This window comes from Ambystoma mexicanum, chromosome 4p (assembly GCF_040938575.1).
Source record: "Ambystoma mexicanum isolate Mex_15411 chromosome 4p, UKY_AmexF1_1, whole genome shotgun sequence".
In the NCBI taxonomy this organism is placed as follows: Eukaryota; Metazoa; Chordata; class Amphibia; order Caudata; family Ambystomatidae; genus Ambystoma; species Ambystoma mexicanum.
In genome coordinates, this window is record NC_090927.1 from 281,159,026 (window position 1) to 281,186,334 (window position 27,309).

At 45.2% G+C, this 27,309-nt stretch overlaps 1 protein-coding gene across 2 annotated transcripts in view; it reads right to left on the reverse strand.

Moving 5' to 3' along the window:
- LOC138453203 (adhesion G protein-coupled receptor F5-like) overlaps positions 1 to 27,309 on the reverse strand; it is a 939,048-nt gene that overhangs the window by 301,746 nt on the left and 609,993 nt on the right. For both annotated transcript variants that reach the window (XM_069605830.1, XM_069605831.1), the window contains exon 13: positions 20,980 to 21,195. In XM_069605830.1, the coding sequence (XP_069461931.1) occupies positions 20,980 to 21,195 (216 nt within the window). The remainder of the gene's footprint in view (positions 1 to 20,979; positions 21,196 to 27,309) is intronic.

Consider the following 27,309-nt stretch of genomic DNA (forward strand, 5'->3'; position numbering starts at 1 on the left):
GGAGCATAAACATTGCAAATACGATATGAAACATTTTGAACTTTCAGAGTAATAGAAACTATTCTCCCTTCGTTATCCTTATTGCAGATTATTTCTGATATTGGCAGGTTTTTCTTTATCAGAGTGCAAACTCCCCTGGAGCTACAGGTAAAAGAAGAGCAAAAAAATCTATTCGCCCACCCACCTTTCAATTTTTCTGCCTCTGCTTCTTGTAGGTGTGTTTCTTGTTAAAGGGCTATGTCTGGACCCAGTTCATTAAGCCTGCTTAATATCCTTTTCCTTTTGTTTGCACAGTTTACACCATTTACATTCAAAGACACTATTTTCAAACCTTTTTTGTTAGGCTGTGCCATATTAGACCTGAACAGAACCCACCACTGTGAGGAAACACAAACACACACACAAACAGATTACAAACATAAACAATAACAGAACATGCAATCAATCACTTGGTATTGATAGTACAAACCCACCAGCAACTCCCTTCCGTACTCTTTATAGAAAGATATCCGTCCAGCTTCCTCCCCATAGAATCCAATCGTTAAAGTGCACATCTTAGTTTAATGTCTTGAATACCTAAAATTCTTAAAATCCAACTAATGAGTAGCCCCTGCAACCTTTATAGATTATTATACTTGAAAGAGGTCCAGAATCCTGATCCTGTGAGGGCACCATTGCACCATATAGTCCGATTGCAAATAGTCCAGTACTGCCCCCCACCCTTTTATGAACGCTCCAGGGGACCCTTGCAAGTCATGAGACAGACTTTCCATCACCGCCAATGACCATACCTTCTGCAGCCACATAACAATCCCCGGAGGGTCACATTGCTTCCAGTTCTGGGCTATCGCCGCCCACGCCACAATAACCAACCCCATGAAGCATCTCCATTGCGCCTTTGAGTACGTCGCCACAGTATGATCCCTCAGACCACACAGCCACACCTGTAGTCCCAACTGCTCAACACAAGGAAACATCTTCCGCATCTGGGATTTCACCCCTTCCCAAAAGGCCTAAATCCTCTCGCAATCCCACCAAATATGTTTCCATGTTCCTTCCCGCCCACAGCCCCTCCATCAAAGTTTGGACACCTTTGGATACATCATATGTAGTCGCTCCGGGGTGTAATGCCACTGCAGAACAATCTTAGCCCACATCTCTCTTGCTTGAATGGAGCGTGTCAACTAAGGGATGTTCTCCCATAAATCCTTCCACTGCTGTTTGGCGATGGGTACCCCCAACAAATGTTCCCATTTCATCATATAATTCTATTTGACATCCTCTGTTTGTACGTTTATGGATATATACAAAGTGGACACAAAGGACTTTGCACCCGAGTTAGACACTGTATACTGTTCAAAGGGAGTGAGATCTCTCCCAGCCGTCCGCTTTATTGTTGGCGACCCTAACCAATGCCGTAATTGGTTATATTTAAATCTGTCCGATCTTGTAAGTCTAGGTCCCTTGAACAAGTCTCAAATGACTTTACCTCCCCATCCTGAAACATTTCCCCCACCTTAGTCCAGCCTACTTGCTCCCACTTCCCAAAGGCCCCTTCTTCCATCCCAGGAGGGAAATCAGGATTCCCGAACATCGGGTTAAACGGTCCCGGGACACTCATCATCACTCCCTTCCCCCATTGTTCATCCCAAGCTTCTAGAGTAGACCCCATTACTTTACTTATGCGCAAATTGGGATTCCTGGTGTGAACCCCTTTCCATAAGAGATCTCTTAGCTGGGAACGCGCAACCGCTCTATCCTGCTCTGCCCATATCGTGTGACCATCAACCCCCATCCATTCCTTAATAACCCATAATTGTGCCGCTTGGTAGTATCTGAGAAAGTGCGGGAACGCTAGGCCCCCGTCTTGAGGTTGGGCCGTCAGCACCTCCCTAGGAACCCCGGGTGGCTTCCTCCTCCAGACAAAGGAGTGTACTAACTTCGCAAGGGCTCGAAAGAAGGATTTAGGGACTGGGACCGGGAGAGCCTGAAAGAAATATAACAATTTTGGCAGGACTGACATCTTAATCGAGACCATGCGTTCCCACCAAGAGATCGACAAGGGGTTCCAGCGCTCAATCTCTCTTTTGACCTTATCGAGAAGGACTGTGTAGTTCGCCCCAAACAGAGTCTCTAACTCCCCTGTAAGTGTAATTCCCAAATATTTGATCTCTTCTTTCGATATTTTCAGATTAAGGGACGTCGCCACCTGCGTTATCTCTGCCCTATCCCCCGCTAACACCAGGACCTCCGACTTATTCCTATTAATCTTCAACCCGGACAGCGCCCCAAACTTCTCGAGTTCCCGACAAAGCACTGGAAGGGAATGAGACGGATCCATGAGAAGCACCAGCATGTCATCCGCATACGTCATCACCTTATGCTGGATGCCCGCCCTACCCATCCGAGCAATCATATGTTGCTCTCTCATCTTGATTAATAACGCCTCCATAAAAACTGCATACAAAAGTGGCGAAAGCGGACATCCCTGCTTAGTCCCTCTCTTTAACCCCACCCTGTCCGTGATCTCCCCATTCAGTGTAATTCTTATCGAGGGGGTGTTGAAATTGGCTTTGACCATTTTCAAAATGCTCACCAAGCCCATGCCCCCCCATAGTCCTAAAGAGCATTGACCATTCTACCCGGTCAAATGCCTTTTCGGCATCTAGAGCCAGGAGGACTGAAGGTACTTGCTTGATCCCAATCTTTTCTATCAAGTGAATGATTCGCCGGATGTTATCATGTGTTTTCCGGCCTTGGATAAAGCCTGATTGATCCTTATTGATCAATTTAGGAAGCACCAGGGTCAGCCTTGCCGCTAGGACTTTCGCATATATTTAGGAGTCCAAGTTGATTAAAGCAATAGGCCTATAAGAGCCCGGGAGCTCTGGGTCTTTCCAGACCTTGTGAAAGACCAAGACTTTGGCCTCGTTCATTGAATGAGTCACAGTACCCTCCTCCCTGAAGGAGTTGAATAGCTTTGCCAGTAGTGGGGCCAGAATGTCTGAGTATTTTTTATAAAATGCCGCCGTGAACCCATCAGGGGCCGGAGCTTTGTGAACATGTAGGTCTTTTATCGCCTGCCTGACTTCCCCTTCGCTAATTTCATCTTCCAGGGCTTCTCTATCTTCCCCTGACAGCCGGGGTAAACTTATCCCGTTTAGATAGATGCGTTGTGCTTCCCCATTCGGGTTATCCGATTAATGTAACTTCCGATAATAATCTCTAAAGATCTCTCCCATGCCCTTCGTGGTGGTAACCATCTCCCCCTGCAATGTTTTTAGCCCCTTAATCGAGCGCTCCTGCTGCTTCGCTTTTAACTGCCTGGCCAAGTATCTATCAGCTTTATTCGCCTTCATATAACAGTGGTGGCGGAGATAAAGAAGGCCTCTCTCCGCTTTTTTAGTGCACAACACATCTAGCTGTCCCTCCATGTGTCGCAGGGCTCTTTTCAATCGTAGTGAGGGAAGGGAGCAAGTTCACCCCTTAGGTCAGCAATCTTCAGCTCTAACTCCTTCTCCCATGCATATCGCTGTCTATCTTTGGACACTTTCAAGGCTATCACCTGCCTCCTTATCACAGCCTTAAAGGCCTCCCACGTTGTGCCTAGACTTACATCCCCTGTGTCATTAAGGGTCCAAAACTCCTATATCTTTTCCCTGATCAAATTTCCCACCATCGGATCCTGAAGGAAACCATGTGGTAGCCTCTAGCGCCAGAGTCCCGACCTCCTTTCCAGAGTGTGCAATTCCATCCACACCGGCGCATGGTCTGACAAAGAGATGGGCCCCACCTCGACCTCGCGCACGCGCCCCAGCAGCCCCGCAGCTACCCAAAAGTAGTAAATCCGCAACCAAGTATTATACACATGCGAGTGGCAGGTAAACCCACTTTGCTGACCCTTCAAAGCCCTCCAAACATTGCAAATTGCCAGTTGATTCACTACCTTGCGCAGCCGACTTGACGCTGCCCCCGGACTATGCCGGGATCCCAAGCTCCGATCCACCGCGGGGTCCCAAACCATGTTCAGATCCCCCCTATAATGATCTCCCCCTCTGCAAAAACCTCCAGTTTCTCTAGGGTATCTCTCAAAAAGCCATCTTGCCCCATGTTTGGGGCACATACTGAGACCAAGGAAAGTGCCATTCCCTCCATTACTACATTGACAAACACAAATCGCCCCATTTTGTCGTTCAGTGTATTGCGAATGTGGAGTTGCAGCCCATCATTGAAAGCCACCAGGACCCCTGCTTTCTTGTCACCCAAGTTAGATTGTATTATCCTCCTGTACCCACGGAGGCGTAACTTTGCTTTGTCCCGTGCCATAATGTGTGTTTCCTGCATGAGTAGGATATCTCCCCTGTCCCTTCTTAAGAAGTCCTCCACTTTCCTCCTCTTCACTGGGGCATTAAGACCCCGTACATTATAAGTCAGTATTTTCAACGTCCCCATGTAAATTGACCTCTTCCAATGCAAACATCCTCTTTCTGGCTTCGTACCCTCACCGGTCTCCCCCCCACCCTCTCCCAACCTCCCCCACAACACCTCAACACTATCCCGAGGAGGGCCCAGGAACCTAGGGTTGCTAGGATGTTCCGTCCGTCGCACCTGCCCCTCTCAGAACTCAGGTAGAATACCCCGGGGAATCTTAAACCCTGCATACCGTTACTGTTACCAATTCACACGTGGAACTCCGGCACTAAGACTCTCGCCGGGTCGCTGTCCAATTGCCCAATGCTGCGTTAAGTCCTATCTATTTTCCCAGGGGGTAGCGAGATGCTGAACTCCAGAGCCGGCCGCCCCAGCGTTTGCCATAGACGACCACACTCTTCCTCATCTTCACCCTTAGCGCTTCTTTCTGCGCTGGATCTCCTTCCATTCCTAAAGCAGTTTACTGGGAGATTCCCTTTGTTGCTGCCGTTTGCCACTTCCCTCATCCTCCTGCAAGCCCATCATCTGCAGACCCTCCTCTCATGAAGTTACCCTTCTTGGCCAGCCTTCCCAAGTAAAAAGCAATCCAAACGGAAAGATCCATTTGTATCTAATCTTCCTGTTCACCAACTCCCTGGTCACTGGAGCTATCGCCCTCCTCTTCTGCAGGGTCACTTGTGAGAGATCCTGAAATAGGTAGACCTCCAACCCATTCATTTTTATGTGATCCATTCCCCTGGCTTTTTTCAGAATTTCCTCTTTTTGTGGATACGAGGACATCGCCACCAACATATCTCTGGGGCGTTTCCCCGGTTCCTCCGTTCTCTTGGGACCCACTCGATGGACCCTGACGATCTTAATTGCCTCTGCTTCTTCCTCATCCAGGATGTCCCAAAACACCTCCTGCACCGCTTTCTTCAGGTCTTTCTCCTCCACCGACTCGACCATATTCCTTATGCGGATGTTCGCCCTCCGGGACTGATTCTCAGTCCTCACACTGTAACGCCAGGTTATGCGTCAGGCGAACCAGTTGCTCCTGTGTGACACTGCATTGCTGGAGTTCATGTTCCGCATTCTGCACTATCCTTTCCAAGGTGTCCGTTCTCTCTTCAAGTTTTGCCACGTCTTGCCAGAGCTCCTGAACCGCTATCTTCATGTCCTCCTTCATGCTAGCGAACTGTTCCTGCACCGTGGACATGAAGGAATCCTGCAGGTCTTTGAATCAGACCTGCATGTCTGCCCTCGACACTTGTCGACCCTGCGAGATTGACTGGCCCTGTGCCTCTGGGCTCTCCACCTGTGCCTTCCCGCGCTGGGAGCCCGCAGTGTCCACTGACCACATCTGAACCAGGTGCGGGTATTGCTTTGAAGAGACGGAGAGCGACCCTGAAGGGTCGCCCTTTCCTTTACTCTTAGACATTCAGCTCCGGAGTATCAAGATCCTCTCTTGTCTAGTTTCACCCTTCATCGGAGAGCCCGCTCTCTGAAGCCTCTCAGGGCCCCCCGGCGTTGCCTCTTTCCGCTCCAGTGAGCCCTCCTCACAATGATAGCTCTTCCTTCCAATACAAGCAGCTCTTCCACCGGCCAGAGTCAGTCAGCCCCCTCTGCCATGGTGTCTCCCGGCACCCCTTACAAGCACAGGCGCTTATTCTCTGCTTATTCTCTTATTCTCCGCCCCTGCGCTATATTCAAGAGCGCCGCTGAAAGAGTCCCCAACACCAGATGCAGGACCACAGAGTCCTACAATGCAGGATCTTTTACTGCAGGCACAGCAGTCTCCCCACTACCACCTCGATGCAGCATTGTTACACTGCCTGCAGTTAATGTATTGTTCGTGTCCTGTATCCAGAGCTAAACTCAACTGGGGTGCCAGATCACTGAAGCAGCCTGAAGCCCCCCTCCAACGCTCACCTCCGTACTTGATCTTCACTTCGGGGAGCCGGGACCCCAACTCCCCCCGGCTGACGGCTACTTTTGCAGGAGTCCCCTTATCGCGCCTGCCTCCAGAGCAGGCGTGTGTTCTCCGACAGACGGCAGATGGTCCAGCGCTGAGCCCCGGAGCCCCATACCAACTCAGCTCCGCCCGGAGGCCCCAGTGACCCACTGTAGACCTGAAGACCGTGCTACGCCAGTCACTTCCGCCACTCTCCTCGCCGGGGCAGCCTGGGACCCGCTCCAAGACCTCGCGCCCAGGTCCTGTGCTACGCCGCCCAGGGCCAGCCGCCAACGCAGCCCGTGTGGCCGCGCTCCTCTTCCCCTCAGCCGGTACCTCCTTCGTGCCGGATCGGGAACCGGAGTAATACCCCTCTCCCCAGGGGGGGCCGGCATCCGCCACCCGCCTCTGACTTCCTCCGGAGGCAGATGGCTGTGCTGTGCCTGGCAGGCCTGCGGTCCCGGAAGCTCCGTCCCGGATCTCTCTCCCCGCCACAAATCTCATATCCCATACACAGCGACCGCTGTACTGGAGGTCCGCGCCATGCCTTTCCTCGTCCCGCCCGGGGACCGTAAGTGCCTGCAGATCAGGGATAACGCATGCAGAGCATATGTGTGGTGCTTATTATCAGCGGCCCGGCGGGAGAGACCTCTACGCACGTCTCCTCTCGTCAGCCGCCATCTTGAATCCCCGTGATCACTACTTCTAACCGTGGAACTTAACAGGTTTTTCAAATATTCCATACAGCAGTCATTATCTCAATCTATTGTCATTCGGGCCCCTCAAGACTAAAATGAGTCAATTATCATTGCCTCTTTGTTATTCAACCCAACTTGACCAGTGACAAGCAACCTTAAATGACTCTTGGCATCCTAAACCCTTCAATTTGTGCGAGTATAAATATTCTGTTAACAATAGAGAAGGTGATAGTGCCACACGCCTCCGTGATGAAGATTGACAGCATATGCTTAACCTCATTTCTTCAGGGTCACCACAACCAACCATATCGCCCTCCAATCACTCTGTTTGCGTATTATACTGCCTACAGGAGCATTACTAATTACTAAGTCCCTCCAGAGTCATACTACTACATCCTCCATTGCATCACCAAACCTGTTACAATTTAAACCTACTACACCACACTCATCTACAGTGCTAATCGACAGTGAAAGGGGCATTTTGAAGGAATTGGGTAATGATCATTTCGAACATTGGGGCACAGCCGTCAAACAGATATTAATAATGCAGGCTTACCAACAAACCAGAAGATCCATGGAAAGACCTTCACCAAACATGCACCGACCACAGTTCCCTCCAACAAAATGCATTACACATTCCTGAAATGTGGGGGTGTCCACATACATGTAGCGAACATGGACATCTGACCATGTTACATTATTGCATGCAAACCCAGATCATAAACTGTTGCTGAATAAGGAATAACAATTTAATTACCAGTTGCACACATCGGCCAAACCGGTAAAACCAGATAACCCATTCTCTGTATGATAAATTAGCGGATTAAAGTCGAGCCATTGACAACATCCTATATTCACAGGAACCTTCCACTGACTCATATACTGCCCGAGTTTAGCCATACTCGTGCTGGCCCTCGAGATACAAGGGGACCGATGAAGTTACTCACATTCAAGACAATCATTCAAAGATCCCCCTTGCACTGCTTAAACACCGTCCAGAATGGATATGGCACAGCAGTGCCTCCACGAACCGGCACTAAGAACAAGTCATTCCCAATACCACCTACCTGGACACAACATCAGCATAACAACAATACGCATCCTGGAGACCGCACCTCACACCAAACCAGCGGTCGGGAAGAGATTCTCGTGACTCAAATATAGAGAGCCATAAACTGTGGGGAAATGTGGTATGCTCTGTAATTTCATACACTCCGGGTTTAACTTCCTTATTAAAGGAAGGCACCTCACGACATAGCGTGCACACTGCCTTTCACACCACGTGCTCTCAAAAATCAACGGAGCCGTTTGTAATGGAAAGCCTGCATTTAAACAATAATACCAATCATACATAATAACTTAATTACCTTAATTAATGAACCAAAATATAAATATAAATATCCAAATCTAAAGAATTTTTTAAAAATCTTACAGCGATTTAGCCCAACGTTATAAATGAAGGGCTGAGCTATCCCCGGTCAATCCATTGGGGTTTAGTCTCTTTAAGCCACTGTTCAGCATCAGCAGGGTCTACTGTTGTTTTCACACCCTTTTCCATGTAAATCCTCAGAGTTGCAGGTTTCACCACCATAGTTTTAATGTTTTTCTCCAGAGCAATGGCTTTGGCGACCTTGAAAGCCCTCATTTTCTCCACGATTTCCTTTTGAAAATCTGAATAAATAGCAAGAGGTCTTCCATCAAAAACATGTTTCCCTTTCTCCCTTGCTGCCTTCAAGATTCTCTCCTTTACATTGACTTTGGTTAAAACCAAAATGATCTGCCTTGGTCTGTCCTTCATGATTTTCCAAGCTCTGTAGAAGTAGTCCAAGTCACCAGAGGTCACAATTTCCTTCCCCAGCACCTCTGTCAGGACCCTGAGGACTTGTGAGTCTAAATCCTTATCTAAGTCAGGGCTTTCCTGCAAACCCAGTAAGTGCAGATTCAGGTTCCTGCTTTCAACTTCCAGGGATACGTTCTTGTTCTGTAAGTCAGCAATCTCAGAACCTAGGTCTTTATATGCCCTGAAGCTCCCTGCCACTTCTGAGGCAAAGGCTGAGTTACCAGATTCAACTTTTGTAACTCCGATCTCCAGATGGTTCACCTTTCAGGTCAATTCGTTTAGGGAGCTTTTATTCTCTTCCACGTTCTGGGAGACTTTTACTAAGAGGCAGTAGATATCACTGCTGCTGGGTGCCTCCTCCATCTCACTTCCTTGCTTTGTTTTTTTTGGAATAGTGTTCTCAGGAACTTCAATCCTCTTTGTATTCATGGTACTCATTCCTATAATTTAGTATCCACAGGCATGGGGAGGGAGGGAGCAGGAGCAGCTGGCTTAAGCTGCTGCTAGGTCAGCCAACATTCCAGAATCTACTCTTTCACTTATTTGTGTGGGTTGTATGATGTAAGTCTCCTTTTATACTAGCTGGTTAAGTCATGTTACATTATGTAGAGGTTTCATTATGTTGTTTTGCTTCAAATGTCTTATATTCAAGCGGCTTGAGCAAACCATAAGGCAGCCCCCTAATCACGCAAAAGAAAATCAGCAAACAAAACAGGAACTGAAAGTAGACCTGGAAGATATTTATTTTTATTTTATTTGCATTTTTAAAGCGCACAGCTGCCCTGGGGCATCGTGGGGGTGTTACAAGCAAGCTTACTTGGCATAGAAAAACAGGGGGTCCTTGATATGTTAACTAGAACCTACACACCTGTTTTGACCTAACATTCGCATGATGCTTTCCCATCTATTGAACCTGGCCGTTTGTGGCTGTGGGTTTTTCATACCCCATTTCAGTGGGCCTGGTTCTACATGCCTTGCCTTACCATGACACTGTGGAAGGCTCAAGTATGACCACTGCTGAGCCGTAGCCAGGCTTTGTGCACTTTTCACAGAAGCACAAAACTAGGGTTTTATTAAACAAAACCCTTTGGTATTGTGAGAAACCTGAGGGTATTCTCACTCGTACTCACCTTGGATCCTCCACGTAGGTGGCCAGGGAAAGGTCCTCCTGGGGGCGGAGAAGTGAGGGATGATCACCTGGATGGAGGGTCTGTGAGGATTGGGAGTGGGGTGACTTTGGGTGAGACATTTGGTACCCCATTTTCCTAATGACAACCAACCTAACCCTCCCCCAATCTATATGGGCTTTTATAAGACCATTCCCCTCAATCTTCCACATATCTTGACAGTACTGGGACGAAGAAGAGACCATCAAGAGCAGTGAAGATTTCACCACTTTGGTACTGGAACGAGGAAGATGCCTACTAAGAGTTGTGAGTGTCAGGCATGTCCCTCTGATTATGGTAAAGCAGGACTAATGAGTCAGCCACACCTCCAGCCTGTCAAGGGGCTGCAGGTGTATAAATGGAAATCAAGCAGCCCGAGGAAGAGACAAGGAGCGTGAGACAGGGAGCAACGTGTGAAGAAGAAGCCATGTGGAACTAGAGCAGCACAAGCCAGGATTCTGGAAAGACACCAAGCAGACTTGCAGGACCTGAAGCAAATGGGCCGTGTGACTTCCTCAAGCCTGAGAGCTTACAGACCCCTGAGAGCACAGTGGGAGCTGTCGCGAAGCTGGAGCAGAGAGGACACTGCCCGCGTGCCAACTGACGCACTGGAGCTGCCGGTTTGCAGAGAGAAACACATAGCCGGAGAGCAGCACCTGTGCCGGTAATGTACAGAAGGCCGGTGAGTGTCGGGAGGGCAGAAAGGTTCTGGGGCGCTGCAACAAGACCGCAAAAGAATTCCGGTCTCCAGTATAGAAACAACTATGTGGATTTTGAATACCGAGCTAAAGTAAAACTTTACTTTCAATCATTAAATGCTCATGGAATACCGAGCTAAAGAAAACTTTACTTAGAATAGCTTAAGAATCATTGATTACCGACCAAAAGGGACACTCAAATATTGAAATAAAAAGGTGCACATTGAATCCAGGAACAGAATAGAACTTTAAAAATGTGAACCATAAAAATGCACATTTAAAGACAGTGAACCGGTTGTGAGTGAATGCAGTGTGACAAGGCCACAGCTAGGCAAGGGGGTGAGTAACACATGGTGGCAGGGCCACAAGGCTAATAAGGAGAAGCCAAGGAAGTGCAAGAATAAGCCCAATGCCAAGAGGCCAACCAAAGGAGCCAAGTGAAGGTGACTTAGTGCACAGGAGCCAGTGCTAAGTAAACCTTTGTGTGTGTTCCAAGGAGTCCTGGGCCCCTGGTTGTGTGACCTGTAGTGGGTGGACTGTGTGGTCTAACAACTGCATACGGAAACCACTGCACACAAGCTGGCAAAGTGGGCCAGAAAAAAAGGTCAGGTTAACCTGGTGTTTTGTCAAGACTTTTTCCTTTGGAAAGACTATAACAAGTATAGGCGGCATAAATAAAGCAATGGAGAAGGGAACACTGAGACTTACAAGAACCACCTTTGTTGTCTTGAGAACGGAGTCTCAAGACCCCTTTTGCTTTTGGATTTTGTTACTTGAACCTTGGGGAAGGTAACCACGAAGATTGGTTCAGAACTGTGCTGCCCTCAACTGGGAGAAGGTAAACTTTGAGACTTTTTCATGGATCTTTCGTGTACTTGGGCAAGGGAAGCTGAAAGTAAGCTGTGAGCTGGAAGAAGGTTGGAACTTTAAGTTAAACACTATTTTCTTTGACTGTGACATCTCTACACATTGGTTAATTGTAGTTGAGGACAAGGATAGGTTTTAAACATGGACAGACTTTTAAATTGAACTCTTCGACTCAGAATTTCCTTAGTTTTGTTTAGGTAGGGAAATCACACCTTTGCGTAGAGCTCGTTAGGCCTCGTTCAACCATCCTGACATTTAAGTTAATAAATATCACTTGTTTGAATTTTAAGTCTGTTGTCTGTGTCATAGTTCATGATGCCTTCACAAATGGTGTTAGAAGTGGGATATGGCTCAACCGATACAAATTGGGGAAACCTAAAGTTTGAAAAGCTAAGTGTCAGAGCGTCAGACCCTTTGGTAGCTACTAAGGGCTCCATTGGATTTGATATCTGTAGTAGTAGGGATGAGACAATTCCTCCAGGTGAAAGAAGATTGATACCCACGGATTTGATATTGATACCACCCCTTGATACATACATTAGACTGGAATACAAGTCAGGTTTAGCATGGAGATTCGGAATTGAGGTATTAGAAGGAGTAATAAATCCAGACTTTAGAGGTTATGTTTAAAGTAGTGGTAAAAAATCATGGAAAAGACCGATTGCGTCTTCACCAAGGGGATAAGCTGGCCAAAGGGGTGATTGAGAGAGCAGTATTCCCAAGGCTTAAGGAAGAATCTGGGGAGGAAATCACTGACAGGGGAACAAGGTTGTGGGGAGGCTGATGAGACTACTGACAGTCCTTCCAAAGCTTAACCTAGGAAATCTACAGAGGAAGAGCCTGAGACACTTCCTGATCTAGAGGGAACTCTAGAACTGCGGGACTGCCATGCTGCCAAGTAAGTCTGTCTGGTGCCCTGCAGCATGTGGCATGGTCTACTTGAGTTATGGTTTCAAGACCTGTCACATTCGCGCTAGACACTGTGTTGATGTCAAGAGAGATTTCTATCAAAAAAGCGTGCAAAATCTCAGTCGTTCAAACATAGGTAGGTGTTTATTTGGATTTGCTGACACGTGTTTGCACCATACAGGTAATTTTCAAGACTAATCATAATATGTGCATATTCACATTGGCATCACCCATTGTGTTTCATCACAGTTATGTGCATAATGTGGTCATGAAAAGTCATATCAATTCCAACATCTGGGGAGTAGTGGCACATGTGTAGGTAGGTGAAGGAGTGATGTATGCAAGTGCAGGGTAGACATATAACATAATGAACAGGGCATACACAGAGGCAGAAGTAGGAAAGATGAGAATGCAAAGAGTAAGGAAAATGTTTAGAAATTACAATGGAGTTGCACCACTGAGCCAAAGGAGGTAATGATAGAGTTTAGGTGTTCACGTGGATCTTTTAAGCACATATCTAGACCATAAAGTATTATGGGCTCGATCTTCAATGTATAGTGTTCAATAACAGGAAGTAGTGAGAACTTGCAAAGTTTAGAAAATAGATATTTCATTTGTGATAAAAGCGGTAGCAATTTTACTTCCACATATGCGGGCTCATTCTGAGCCTGCCGGTCCAGAAACACTGGTGCGGGTAAGTTTACCGGCACTGTTGTTTCCACACCAGCATATTAAAGGTCTGCATGCTGGAGCTGCTGTGCCCCACAGGTCGGACCCTGCTGATCACAGTGGTCACGGTATGCAGATCATCACGGAAGCACCGGCATTGTTAACAATGGTGCCGGTGCTTCCGTGTTCCCCAATCCCATAGAGTCCTATGGGAAGCATGGGCTTCTTTATAGAAGAGATTTCTAGACTAGCATCTGCTAGTCTAGAAATCTCTGTCTCATCGGATAAAGATAATCATTTGTCTCTGTGTGAGTCCACAGATCATTGAATTTCACCACCCATGATATAAAGATGGACCAATCTGACATACTAACATGTGAATCAAACTGCTCTTTCTTCTGTGCTTCTCCCCCTACTCTGGACTCTTGTCTACTTCAGGAAATAATCTGCACTGGAAGGTTGCATCAGATGACACTTTGTTAGACATTAACCAAGTACTGTGTATCATGGTTAAATTATCTGAAGGTCTTAAAGCAGATGTAAAGGCAAATGCATCACTTTTGCATTTGATATTGGCTAAACTAGAAGACACTTCCCCCAAGATGCATAAAACAACCAGAGCAATTCGAGGGGGGTGGGGGGGTGATATGCTTCCTGCTACCCTGGCTTCGAGTGTGTCAATGAATGTGGTAAGCACTGCTATGGGGGTCCTGTGGTAGTCAAATCTCAAGACAATAACCTCATTATCGATGAAGATGGGATCCAGGATAATGTATTATTTGATAAAGAATGGCTATCTTGTCTCGGGAGGATAGCTCAGGGGCAACGTGCTCGCCTTGGAAGCAAGATGTCAGGGGGCACCACAGGTTAGATCCCCAGGGCCGTGCTTAGAAACCTCTGGGTATGGAGCGCTATAAATAACCTATCATATCATATCATACCATCAGTACCTCCAGAGCTTGGGCCAACTGAGGAAGAAACACAAAACACAAGAGGAACTGCACCCTCCCTGTAATTGTTACTACCATTCCTGCTTGTAAGGTAAAGAAAGAAAAGAATAATCCTGAATTGGTGCCTATGGGGAAGTGAACAAAGCGAAATTCTGGGAAAAACCATTCCACACAGACAGTTCCTGAACACTTTTTTTAAGCAACTACCTGTGAAAGATGTACTATCTGGTAAACTCAGGGGAGAAAGTGACACCAAAGGAGCGAGCTCTATTGGAACATCTCCCAAGAAAGCTAATGCAGAAGAGTGTAGGACTACTGAATGGAGGCACTTGTGTAAGAAGCCTCCAGGAGAGCTCTCACTGTTCCCCCATCCCTCACTTGTAATCAGGAATTTAGGGAAACCAGGAGTGGTGGTAAGGGAAGCTATATCTGTCCCACTTGAACCCCTGCCGTGAACCTCTAAACTCACCCTAGAGAGCCTGAGGGGGATTGATGGGGTAGGCAGAACCGGAACCAGGGGCGTGCAGGGATTTCCAATTTCTAGTAGGGTTCAGGGGACATGGAATAACTTTCCGGTCCCCTCCAATCTGCCGCCCACTCTCGCTCCTAACGGGAAGGGGGTGTGCTCATGGGCACGCTTAATGACTGGGGGCCAGGTCCAGCCAGAGCTATGCAGGGTTCAGATGGGTGGGCCTGCTTTGCCGAAAAGGAATGGGCTTTTTGTTTGTCAATGGAAAGCCCCAATCAAAAACTCACCGAGTACTAATTCTCTGGGGGAAGATAGGGGCCTGTTGACAGGTGAACACCCAAATAGGTTTCCAAAGGGCCCCTCCTTTTGCAATGGGATGCAAACTAACAATTCACAGAGAAACAATAGTGTCAAAGAATCGTCCAACTCCCTCCTCAAGAAGGAAGGTGACTTAAGTCCGACAATATTACTTGAAAGCATCCTAGCTGAGAATAAGGATGTGATCATGAGATGATCTACGATACTTCAATTGTTTGCAGAGATACCAAACCTAAGCAGGATTTCCTCAAGCAACCTAAAAAGGGTAGACTTTGTTCATCATGGTCTAACGGATAGAGCCATGATAGTCCTTAATTCCAAATTCGCTTTTTAGTTTATTTTAGATTTTTACAAACCTTAACTAATATCAACCTTTCAGCTGTTGTAATAGCCCCCAGAGGTTAAGCTGCCTACACATAGGAGGTGTGGAACACAGACTACTACTCCTCCTTCCAGTAGAACACAAACATAAATTAGAATACTACAAATTATCAGCAGTGACTGCTACTGAAGTATGCATCATTCTGAAACAAATGAAAGTGTTCCTAATAGATGAGGTCAGCATGGTTTCCAACCTCATGTTGGCTTTAATTCATCTCAGAATGCAAGAAGTCCTTAAAACCGATTACGAAGAACTGTTTGGAGTAAAACATGTTATTGTTTTCAGAGACCTCCTACAGTTAACACCAGTAAAAGGTCAACCTGTTTTCAAATCATTGGGACACAGACAATGCTGCAACTCACTTGACAGCATTGGTAATGTAAATCTCTGGCAATATTTTCAGTACAGAGAACTAACTCAAAACATGCATCAGTCTGCCGACCTCACCTATTCGAACATTTTAAAAAGTATAAGGACTGGTCTGCTCATAAAAGATGAAAAATCCATTTTAAATACTAGCTAATCCATAAGCTATATGGGCGAAAACATCTGCTCCTGATGTCATGGAAAAATTAACAAAACAAAATCTAAAATGCATGCCCTTAATGCCAACCCTTGCAAGTTGTAGTCAATTCAATGAGACAATGTTAAAAAAAGAAATGCAACCCTTGCTGCATATCAGCTCCACATACAAACTAAAAGTACACAGCAGGACACTCCCTATGTGTCAACAAGCAACAGCACGGCTAAATACCTTAGAAAAACCTATCTCCAACACAGCTGGATTGGAGAAAATATTAACTTTGTGCCTAAACAGCAGAGTAATTCTAAACATAACCTTGATGTAGAACAAGGTTTAGTTAATGGAGCAATTGATACAGTCTTGGCTTCCAAACATATCCACATGACAACATTCAGTGTGTCAACATCCACTTTGACAAACTTGCAGAAGTTAAAAGAAATTGGCTGCACAATAACGCATTTCCTTTTTTTCAAAGACATGTAGGTACGTATGCAGAGAACATATTTCTCTATCTCTTGCATATGCTGTCACTATTCAAAAACTGCAAGGTTTAACCCTAGATCACTCATTGATTCACATTGGCAGCACAGTCTTTAAGGAAGGTATGAGCTATGTAGTCCACTCAATGGTCTATTCCTAGTTAACTTTGATACAAACAAAGTCAACACTGACATTCCTTGCATCCTAGAATACAACAGGCTATGTGCACTGTACACCCCATCAAGATATGTACTCTGTATCTCAAAAAATAAAATCTTTAAAAATAAAACAAATGCAAACAGAATCTACAACAGATCTCCCAACAATACTGCTAAAGAAACAACAGCCAACTCTTTCTCCATCAAATAATATAACCACAAAATTACTACAGACTCAACTGCATCAGAAAAGAAAGAGACAAATATCTCTTCTCCCCAAAAATCTGCAAGCCCATCAAATGATGCAGACACACAACTCTCTCGCCAATTTAAATTCAGCAACACAATGCAAATCGAAATGCAATAAATAATCCTGACAGCACTTACAATGTCTCAGGTATAAGGCAAGAATTGACCTACTGTGCAGTGGTGGTAAAAAGTACCATAAACACACCAGAAGATCTGCAAGAATTCCTAATGAACTTACTACAAGTACTGGAAACCAAAAACATCCCTATAAATGAAATCTCCCTGATTTCATACATGTGGAAACATACATGCACTCTCTGCAACCATGTTTCACAAGAGCACATCCCTAATGAACGATTTCTATATGTATCCATACCAAATTGTGAATCCATTCCATTTCACCAGCTTCTGTAAAATGCAAATCATGGCATATTATACAATCGTTCCAGCATGCAAATGAACTCACATAGCCAATATGTCATACTTCTAAGGTTCAATGCAGATGGTGCCAAACATAACTGTAAGCTTACAAGCTTCACACACGGTTAATTATCTCTTGACAAGAACACCTTCACAACCGTATGTATAATATACCACACTGGTGCCACAAACACTTCAGGGCACTATACTGCATATGCAAAAAAAAGAAGTGGTTGGTTTGAATATACCGACACCTCAGTTACTCCAAAACATATGTTACCAATCAAATCTAAGAAATGCCTACTTAATCTTCCTTTAACCCAAATTTACTCACTAAACTGTAGCACAATAATCAGTTAGAATACGCCAACAGGTATCTATCTACATTCATCATACTACAATACTACCTTTAAAAGTCAAGATAGTTAGAATACGGCAACAGGTATCTAACTACTTAGAAACTAACCTTCATTGCATTACACTTGAAATACGCCATGACAATTCTTGTTACTACAAAATGTCTTCTAAAGTCTGGTGTAGTTAGAATACGCCTACTGGTATCTAACTAGTTTAAACATTCCCTTAATAACAATACACTTCAAACAAACATACTATCACAATTACACTGACATAATTGTAGTCATTTTTTGTAAATCCACTATGGATTTTTTTTTTTCAATGATTATTGAAGTCAATAAAACAACAGTGTAGCACGCACTAATTTATATATAAAATTGTATGCTATTAAACCTTTTCAACTATCCTGCTTGACAAATTATAGTGTTTTTTTCACAGAAAGCAAACCCGAGATTTCAGCTTTACTACTTTATACAACTAAGTAACCGTACCAACTGTAAACAAATTCATATTCCATAAGCACTATCCTCAATTGTACTACAATCATAAATACCACATACTTTCTACTTCCCCTACAGTACATATAATTACTATACACATATTACTATAATGGTTGTGGCCAGTGACCAGATTTTCGGGTGCATGGCCGCCACAACCACCACAATATAATTAAACCATATAACAAGTACATACAATAAACCTCCAAATAACAAAACTCGCCCTGAACCCCCAGCCATTGAATTGGTGTCCGCAGACACCGAAATTGACCGCAGACTCAGCGGCACCTGCAAATCATATTGCCACTTATAAAAACCTATAAAAACAGCTCCATATCATCTTCATTCCATTCCCCTACCCTTTCTATGTCCTCTTTCAGCCATCAAATAATCTCAAATGTGTTTTCCAAGCTGCTCTTTCATGGCGCTGTCCATGGATTACTGCGGTGTCTGCGGACTGGGCGGCACCCGGGCCCACTTTTTCCCCTTAAAAAACAGCCCCATATTATCTTTACTCCCCTGCTCTTTCCATGCCCTCTTTTAGCCATCAAATAACCCAAAAACATGTTTTCACCAGACTTTTTCCCCAGTGCGCTGTCTGCGGACTCCTGCCGCTGTCAGCGGATCCAACATGGATTCCTGCTGCTGTCAGCAGATCCAACATGGAGGCTGTTTCCAAAAATATGATAAACCTCATGCTTTTCACAAGCCACTCTACGGGCGCATTCAATGTCCATAGACATCACAGCGCCCCTCTGATTGGTACAGGGGGTATCCGCAGACCGAATAGGGAAGTGAGTCCGCGGACTGAACCCAGATATCACTAAATGCATATAAACCTAATTTTTGCCCATTATAAAAAAAAAAAAAAACTACTGGATGGATTTACACCAAATGTACAAAAGCATGCTTTCAGGAGCAAGCCACCACTCCTGCAGCACCATGTGTCTATAAGGAAAACCACACACTTTGGGACATATACCTTGCCCCCCCATGGACAAAACTTCACCAAACTTTGCAGAATCAAACTGAGGGAGCCATATACTTTTTTTGCAAAGTTTGGTGAGGATGCATCTGGGTGAGGCGGGGGGGCAAAGTTATTAGCCACCCAAAACGTGTTCTTCATATGGGTTGAGCAACTTAACCATAACTACACAGCCGCTACTGCAAGCCGTGTCATTTAGAAAATGTAATATATACAAACGAGTGAGTGCATGATGTATGGACAGCATCTGTGTGTGTGTGTATGGTGCAAGGGTGCATATTTAAATGTATGGGTGGCTGCCTGGGTGTGCCTGTATGGTGAAAGGGTGCACACTAAAATGTATGGGTGGCTGGGTGTGAGTGTGTGTGTGTGTGTACTTGTGTTCAGGGGTGCAACAAACCCTACATTTTGGGGGGCTAACGCTTCAAGTGTTGAGAGAGGCGATAACTTCACATGCAGCCGGGGAGGGGGAAACTTATTTATGTGGTGGCATCAAACTTCTTCACTGATTCTAATGATACTATTTAGTGCAGCTTCAATACTACATACAGTTAACTCTCTCCTTTAAGTCTGAAAGTACCCACTTATGGACTGCTTTGAGAATGAACGGTCTCAAGTCACCCTTCCAATCACTCCCCTGGCATGCAAGTACTAAACCCACATCACAATTTCAATTGCCTAAATAATTATGCATTTCAATGCAGGTACTAACAATGAAATGCTTTACATTAGTAATTGCCAGGCCATTGTTAACAGTGAAACTCAGGCCCCTTTTAACATCTGTGTTCTGTTCTGTCTGGCAACGGCTCTATAGATCAGCCAGGTAGTCAACATAGCCCAACATTTCAGTCAAATCAATGGTGTTGCACCACTGCTTGTGTTTAATGCCATGATTACTTATTGGTCATCTTCATTACTCCTAGCCCTATTCTTCCTCGTCCCAGTACTTGTGTAGGAGGCACTTTGCCTCCTACACAAGTACTGGGATGAGGTAGCGGGACATGAAGGTAATGCCAGGCTTAGTTACCTGTAATCTTCATTACTCCTTTTTCCACTTTTGCTCGTCCCAGTACTTACCTATGAGGCAAGGGGCATCATACGGAAGCACTGGGACAAGGAATAAAGACATTGAGGTAATTCTGGGCTGAGGAGCTACTTTTGGGGGTTGGGGCAGGGGGTGGGAGGGAGAGGGAATATGTGTGGGGTGGGATGGGCGGGGATTGTGCGATAAATCATAATAGTCATCTATGTCAAGGCTAAGAAGGCATGATATGTGCTATTAGTGGCTAGAGAGGCATTTTTGTGCAGCCAGTCTAGTCATTTCTTAGTTTGACTTGACTTTATTTTAAATGTGCATCTCTGATAAAGCAGTCCTGCCTAGTGTAATGACATGCCTAGGTGGCATTTGGTTGCTGCCAGTGTAGCTGTTTCTTACTGTGGCGTTGTATATCTTTCTGACCATCTGTGATAAAACAACCATGATAAGTGTTATTGCTTCGACTGGCATTTTGGTGCAACCATTATAGGTATGTGTAACTATGGTCTGGCAGGTTTTACTGTAATATGTTAGACTGGTCTATATTGTGTAGCCAGGTGGACAGGTTTTCATTATGGCATGGCCTTTTTAATAGCAAAGCATTACATTAATTAAAGCAAGTATTAATGTTCCTGTGCACTATTGGTGACTTGCATGTTTTGGATTTTTGGATTTGTGTTACCTTACAAAACAATTGCAAACGCTTTGGCTTTTTAGCCAATTTCTCAACAAATGTGTGCTGAACACACACATATATCTTTCTCCTAGTGCAGTGCCTTCACAGCGAGAAACAGTAATGGTTCACAGGAATGTATACAATAAAGACTGAATTCTTAAAATAGACTGGCCATCCGTTGAATTTATGTGTAAAAACACTGAACTACGCATATTACAAATAATGTGAGACTGTACAAACCAACATCTAGACAAGGTATTGTACTTACATACTGTGCCTTGAGATTGAAGTGTGAAGTGCAAAAGGGCAATGTTCTTATCCGAAGTACAACATTGTAGTGGTATATCCGTGGGAGGTTTACAGGCAAATTGTCCATTAACAATATTAGTCGTTATCTGAGAGTCTAGTGGGAGTGGAAAAATTGTAACAGCTATACTGCTGCTAGCACTTGTCACTCTTTGAAACACGATGCAGGTATACGTGCCTGAAATAAAATAAAGAAATATGCAGTTAGGCTTCATATACGGCAAGAATTTTAATAATGATATTATTGCGTCATGCACTGGAATGATAATTCTTTGTTAATGAATGCATGCATTTAGTTTACAGCATACCCTAAATTTCAGACATTAGAGTAGGAACACCATGGGGCGTCATTACAAAATCTTAGAACTGGTGCAAATGTAGTTTTCATTGGTATTAGCACTAGAGCAAATATTTCCAGTGCAAACATTAAATATCTTCTTTCGAGCATTACTGCACCAGGGAAATAGTTTGGCCTACCATTCCTGTTTTCACTAGGGCAAACACTGCCCTGGTGCAAATATGCAATGAAAGAAACATTCTTTGAGCAAGAGCATGTATTGCTATCACTGTGGAATTGAACCTATACTTTTGCAGAGCTTATTTTATGTATTTATTATTGATTTTATTATTTCATTTATAAAGAGCACAGTAACCCATAGGCATTGTTACAACCAGTTACACACAGAGAAAGAAATAAACTGTTACATTGGAGGAAGAACATGTTATATTTCTGGGGGACTTCAGTCTAGGCAAACAGCTATGTATTGAGAGCTCTTTGGAAAACCCAGTAGGAGGGTTCTGCTCTTAGTGAAGGTGGGAGGGAGTTCCACTGTCTGGCAGCAATGGCGGGGAAGCTAGGGACTCTGGCATTCATGAGTCTCACTTTGGATGGGCAGAGTGGATGTGCATAAGGGGTCCTGGTAGTCTTGAAGAGTGCACTTTAGTGATTTTCTTGGAGAGGTAAAGATGGTGCGGTGTTGTACAGGCACCTATGGGTAATGGATAGGGTTTTGAAGGGGATTCTTTCGCGGATAGTCAGTCAGTGTGCTGCTCTCCTGGTGGCAGAGATGTGATGCCACTTGGGGATGCTCAGTGCTGCTCGGAGGGCATTATTCTGGATAGTTTGGAGCTTTTGTATGTTCTGGGGGGAGGTACCTGCTCATAGGATATTGCAATAGTCAAGCCTGGAGCCGATTATTGCATGTGAAATGGTCAGGCAGCTGTCTTGGGATATAAAGGGTCTGCAGGCGTTGACCAATTTGTTTGTGTATGGTGCAGATGGCAAGATAGCGTTCACCTGGCGTGTCATTGACAGAGAAGCATTGAGGTGGACGCCTAGTGTCTTCACTGAGTTGGAGATGGGAATCGGGCTGTCGTCAATTTTGAATGCTGTGTATTGGGAGCTGAGTTTGTTAAGCGTAGCTGGGGGCCCTACCAACAAGATTTCAGTGTTGTACCCGTTGAGGCATAGGTGGTTGGTGGCCATCCAGGGCTGGATGGTTGTGTAGGCGTCGTTGAGAGTATTGGAGTCTCCTCCATAGTTGCCCGAGAGGGGAAGGAGGATTTGTGTGTCGTAGGCATAATTGGTGTAGGCTGTGCCGAGGGAGTCAAGACTGTCAAAGAGGGGTCTAGTGAAGATGTTGTAGAGGGTGGGGGATATGTAGGAGCCTTGTGGTACTCTGCAGTGGATTGGTGCTGGGGGGTGCAGGCATTGTTGGTGAATACTCTCATAACTCCCCTGTCTAAAAAGGAGGCAATCCAGGCTGTGACTTCGGAGGAGAAGTTATGATATGGCATTTGTAACGCGCCTATACACAAGTGTTTCAAGGGCAGATGTGATGAGGTGGTGACAGAGGATTTTGTGGTTGACCAAGTCGAAGGCCGCTTAGGGGTCTAGGAGGAGGAGAAGGGCAGGCTTCCCTATGTCTCCGAACTCATCTATATGATTTTTTCAGTCCAATAGCACGAATTCCGTCCCATGGCTGAGGCAGAGTCTGGACTGGCACAGTCCCAGGATGCGGGTTGTTTCCAAGTAGTGTTGGATCTGCAGTTATGCGCCTCTGTCGATAATTTTTATAAGGTATGGGACCACAGTAGTTGTTGGGGCTTGCTGGGTCTAGGGAGTTTTTTTTAGAAGTGGGAGAACCCAGACTTCCTTGAGGCTGTAGGACACGATGCTTGTGGTAAAGGAGGCATTGATGAAGGTGGTTAGGATGGGTGCGGGGGATTCAGAGCAGTCCTTGATGAGGAGTCTGAGCATGCATCACCTTTGTATTTTGATGGCTTGAGGTTTTTAAGGATGGAGAGAACGTCCGGCTCTGTGGCGGCTTTGAACTGAAACTCTGGGATGGTGGGTGGGGGGTGGGGGGTTTGTGCAACAGTGTGGGCGTGGCTGTGGTTGTGAGGTTGCTAGTTTGGCCTGGATTTTTTTATGCAGTATGTTGTTTTGTTGAACATGGCAGACTGGATATTGGTGCACCAGGCTTCCTCATTGGTGATGGAAGTGAGTGGAGTGGTGGGGATTGAAGCTCTCTGCGAATAGTGAATCGGATTTTGCATTGGTTATTCTTATGTTGAAAGAGGTGGATTTGGCAGAGATGGTGGCTTGTTTGTAGGTTTTAGATCAGGGGTCTCCAACCTTTACGTTAGCTAGAGCTACTTGTAGTGGAGGCCAACAGTGGAGAGCTACTAGCGGGCGATATCAGGGTGGGGATATTTATAAACCTCGGAATTTTTACCAATATTATTTTGGTTCCGTTATTTCCCCTCTTTAAACAGATGGAATAACAAATCCCTTCACGAATATATTAAGAACTTCAAAAACCTCTTTGTTGAATTATTATTTATTAGTAGCTGTCTCAAAAAGACAGATATTTGTTGGACTTCCACACAAATATCCTGTAATTTTTGTGCCCCTTCCTTTGCGTTTTATGCAGGCTTTCTACATGCTAGGCACACTATTGTTTTCCAAATGTGCATTTCACACTTCCATAAAAAAAAAGCAATTTCCAAATTGAAAAATGCTGCTTGCGTTGACAAGTTTTCTTTGAAATGTTTTTTTTGTCAGACACCACACATACTCCGTTATTTGCTGGTATGATAGCTCAGCGGGTTGAGCGCTCGCTGCTGTGATCTGAGCGTGATCTGCAGGTCGCAGGTTAAAGCCCCGGCAAGGCCAACTCATCCTTTCATCCTTCTGAGGTCGATAAATGAGTACCAATTTCAGTTGGGTGATATTGCATGTAAATATGTGCTCTGTAAAGCGCTTTGGATTAAGGCGCTATATAAATAACACATCATTATCATTATTTGTGTGCCCCTCTGTGTTTTAGCACAAGTTATATTTATAAAGATTTTAAATGCTTGTCAAACTGGTTGATCACAAATAAATGCTTCTGTTATGCTGACAGCAGTTTTTAGAAAATTAAACTGTGGGTTCATGGGTGCCAACTTTTGATTTTCACTACAGGGGCAGAAATATCCCCACCTCAGCCCTGAATATAAGCAAGCAACCGGCCAAACACACTGTATAGCACTTTTTTTTATAAGGCATTGCAAAAAGTAATACGTTTAACAACCTGTAGTTTTGAATATATAACATCTCAGCATCGGTCTGTCAACCTGCTGAGATACCCTGGTAGGCTTCTACTGTACAGCGTGTCTATGGATCGCTTAATGTACTAAAAGTGGGTGTACCTGTGTCATGGAAGTGATTTAAAGTGGAAATGTACAATGTGGGATTTGGAAAGAAGCCACATAAAAGAAATTGCACCATTTTTTAAATATTATTTTGAACATTTCCAGGCGAGTGGCAGTGCTACTGTGATATTTACATTGTGTGGTCACAATGATCCTGCCCCAGCCCCTCCAACATCTCTGGCAAACAAGAGCAGCTTGCTTAAGCAAGACTGTCGTGGTGGCGCACAAGACCAACTGTGGTACTACAGGCGGACTGCAGAAGCATAACGTGATACTGACACTTGTCAGTGGATTTCCAAGCAGCTCCATGTGGCACAGCAGCCAAGCTCCCCGCCCGCAATTGGGAGGACCAGGGTTCGGATCCGGAACACGGAAATAGCTGCAAAACGCACCATTAAATAATATAACTTAGGATAAATGTTTATTTTTCGGTATCTTCAGGCAGGCGACTGAAAAGGCTCAGGCGAGCTACTAGTCGCCCGCGATCGACTGTTTGGAGACCTCTGTTTTAGATGCTTTGGTGAACTCCATTTTGGTGGGGGCCAAGGTTTTTTTCCAGTTTGATTCTGCTAGTCATTTCTTGTCTCGTAGGTCTGGGGTGAACCAGGAGTTTAGGTGTCTGATGGGTTTTGCTTCACGTTGGGCAAGAGGGGCGGCAGTGTCAACTGCGGAGGTTAGGATGGTTGTGTAGATTTCGCCTCAGTGGTTGGGGTCTCCTGAGTGGTTGGGTTCTAGATTGGGTATGACCAGTAGTGGCAGGATACAGTCTTTGGTGAGCTTGCATGAGCCTTATGTTAGAGTGGGGGGCAGGGTGAGAGTGGAGGTTTCAGCCGTTTTACGGTGGTGTATGGTAAAGGTGATGATGTTGTGGTTGGACTATGGTCAGGGGGCATTGGAGGTTATGGTAATCTGGCAGTTATAGTCTGTGATCCAGTTGCATGTACAGCCTTTGTCATCTGTGGGGTCGCTGATATGTTGCCTAAAGTTTAGGGTTTCTTCGAGTTGGAGATAGAAGTGGCTTAAAGGTCAGAAGAATCACTGAGGCCTAGACTGTAGTTGCTGAGGACAATGATTTGTGTTAGGACTTTGATGGTGTCTCCTATGATGTGGTGGAAATTATCTTTGAAGGTGAGTATTGGACCTGGTGGCCGGTAGACGATGTGGATGGTGATGGTACTGGTGGGTGAGGTTGTCATCTTGAGTAAAAGGATATCCCCATTCTCCTCTAAGGATGAGTCAAACGGTCTTATGAGTAGGGAGTCTTTTTCTAGTAGGGTGATCCCTCCTACTCTTGCATTAGGTCTGTCTTTTCGGTATATGGTGTAGCCTGGAGGGATAGCAAGGGAGAGAGCCGACCAGGATGCTTCGAAGAGCCATGTTTCTGAGATGGCTAAAGCGTCTAGGTTGTGTGATGTGAGGAGATCATGGATGTCTAGGGCGTGGGCGGTGAGGGAGCGTGCATTGACTAGTGTGAATTTCAGCACTGAGAACTTTACTGTAGAGGCGCTAGCAGGGACACTGGGCCCTGTGGGATTAGGAGTTGGGATTCCTCTTGGCATGGTTGTTGTTGTGGTGTTTTGATGGCATGGGGCCTTGAGGGCAGTGATGGCAGAGGACATGCTAGAGTCTGGGGTACTTGTGGGACTGTTGATCCTATTAGAGACACTGTCAGGTGTCATGGCTGGGTCTTTGGCAGGTAGTAATGGCAACGTCATCAGGTGGCGTAGCAGAGCTTAGGGCACTTACAGGATGAGAGTCGGTAATGGCAATATCATAGGGGAGCATAGTAACATTTGGTGCATTTCCATGATAAGGAACAGAGTTGGCATCATAATCATAATCGGGATACAAGGCTAGGTCTAGGGCATTGGTGGCATATGGAGTAGAGAATGCAGCGTTGTCAGGTGATATATTGGAGCTTATGATAGTTATGATAGTTTATTTATATATACACAATATGTTTCAAAGCGCTTCAAGGCAAGGGAGGGAACAAGGGAAAATACAATTACATTCTTACAGGCCATGAACAATCAGAATGTGAAATTAACTATCGTACGCAGCCTTTGCTTAGGGCAAATACATTGTATCAATAGTGATGGCATTGACGGGCCACAGAGTTGAAATAGAGGCCTTTACATGATGAGGAACAGTATTGGTAACAGACATAGCAGAGTTTAGGGCACATGCATGGTGAGCATCAACAATGGCCGTATTGTCGGGCTACAGAGTTGAAATAGAGGCATTTACATGATGAGGAACAGTATTGGTAACAGACATAGCAGAGTTTAGGGCACATGCATGGTGAGCATCAACAATGGCCGTATTGTCGGGCTACAGAGTTGAAATAGAGGCATTTACATGATAAGGAGCTGTATTTGCAACATGATCTGGTGGCAGCGCTAGGTCTAGGTCCTTGGCATATGGACTGGTGATGGCAGCAATGTCAGGTGTTGGGGAACTTACATGGTAAGAATCAGCATTGGTAGTCGTGTTAGTGGCCTTGGAGATCGCACTAGTAGGCATTTTCACAGTGTCTCAGGTAGTAACGTGCCTAGACATGGCTTTGACGACCTTGCAGAGTAATGTTGCTTGG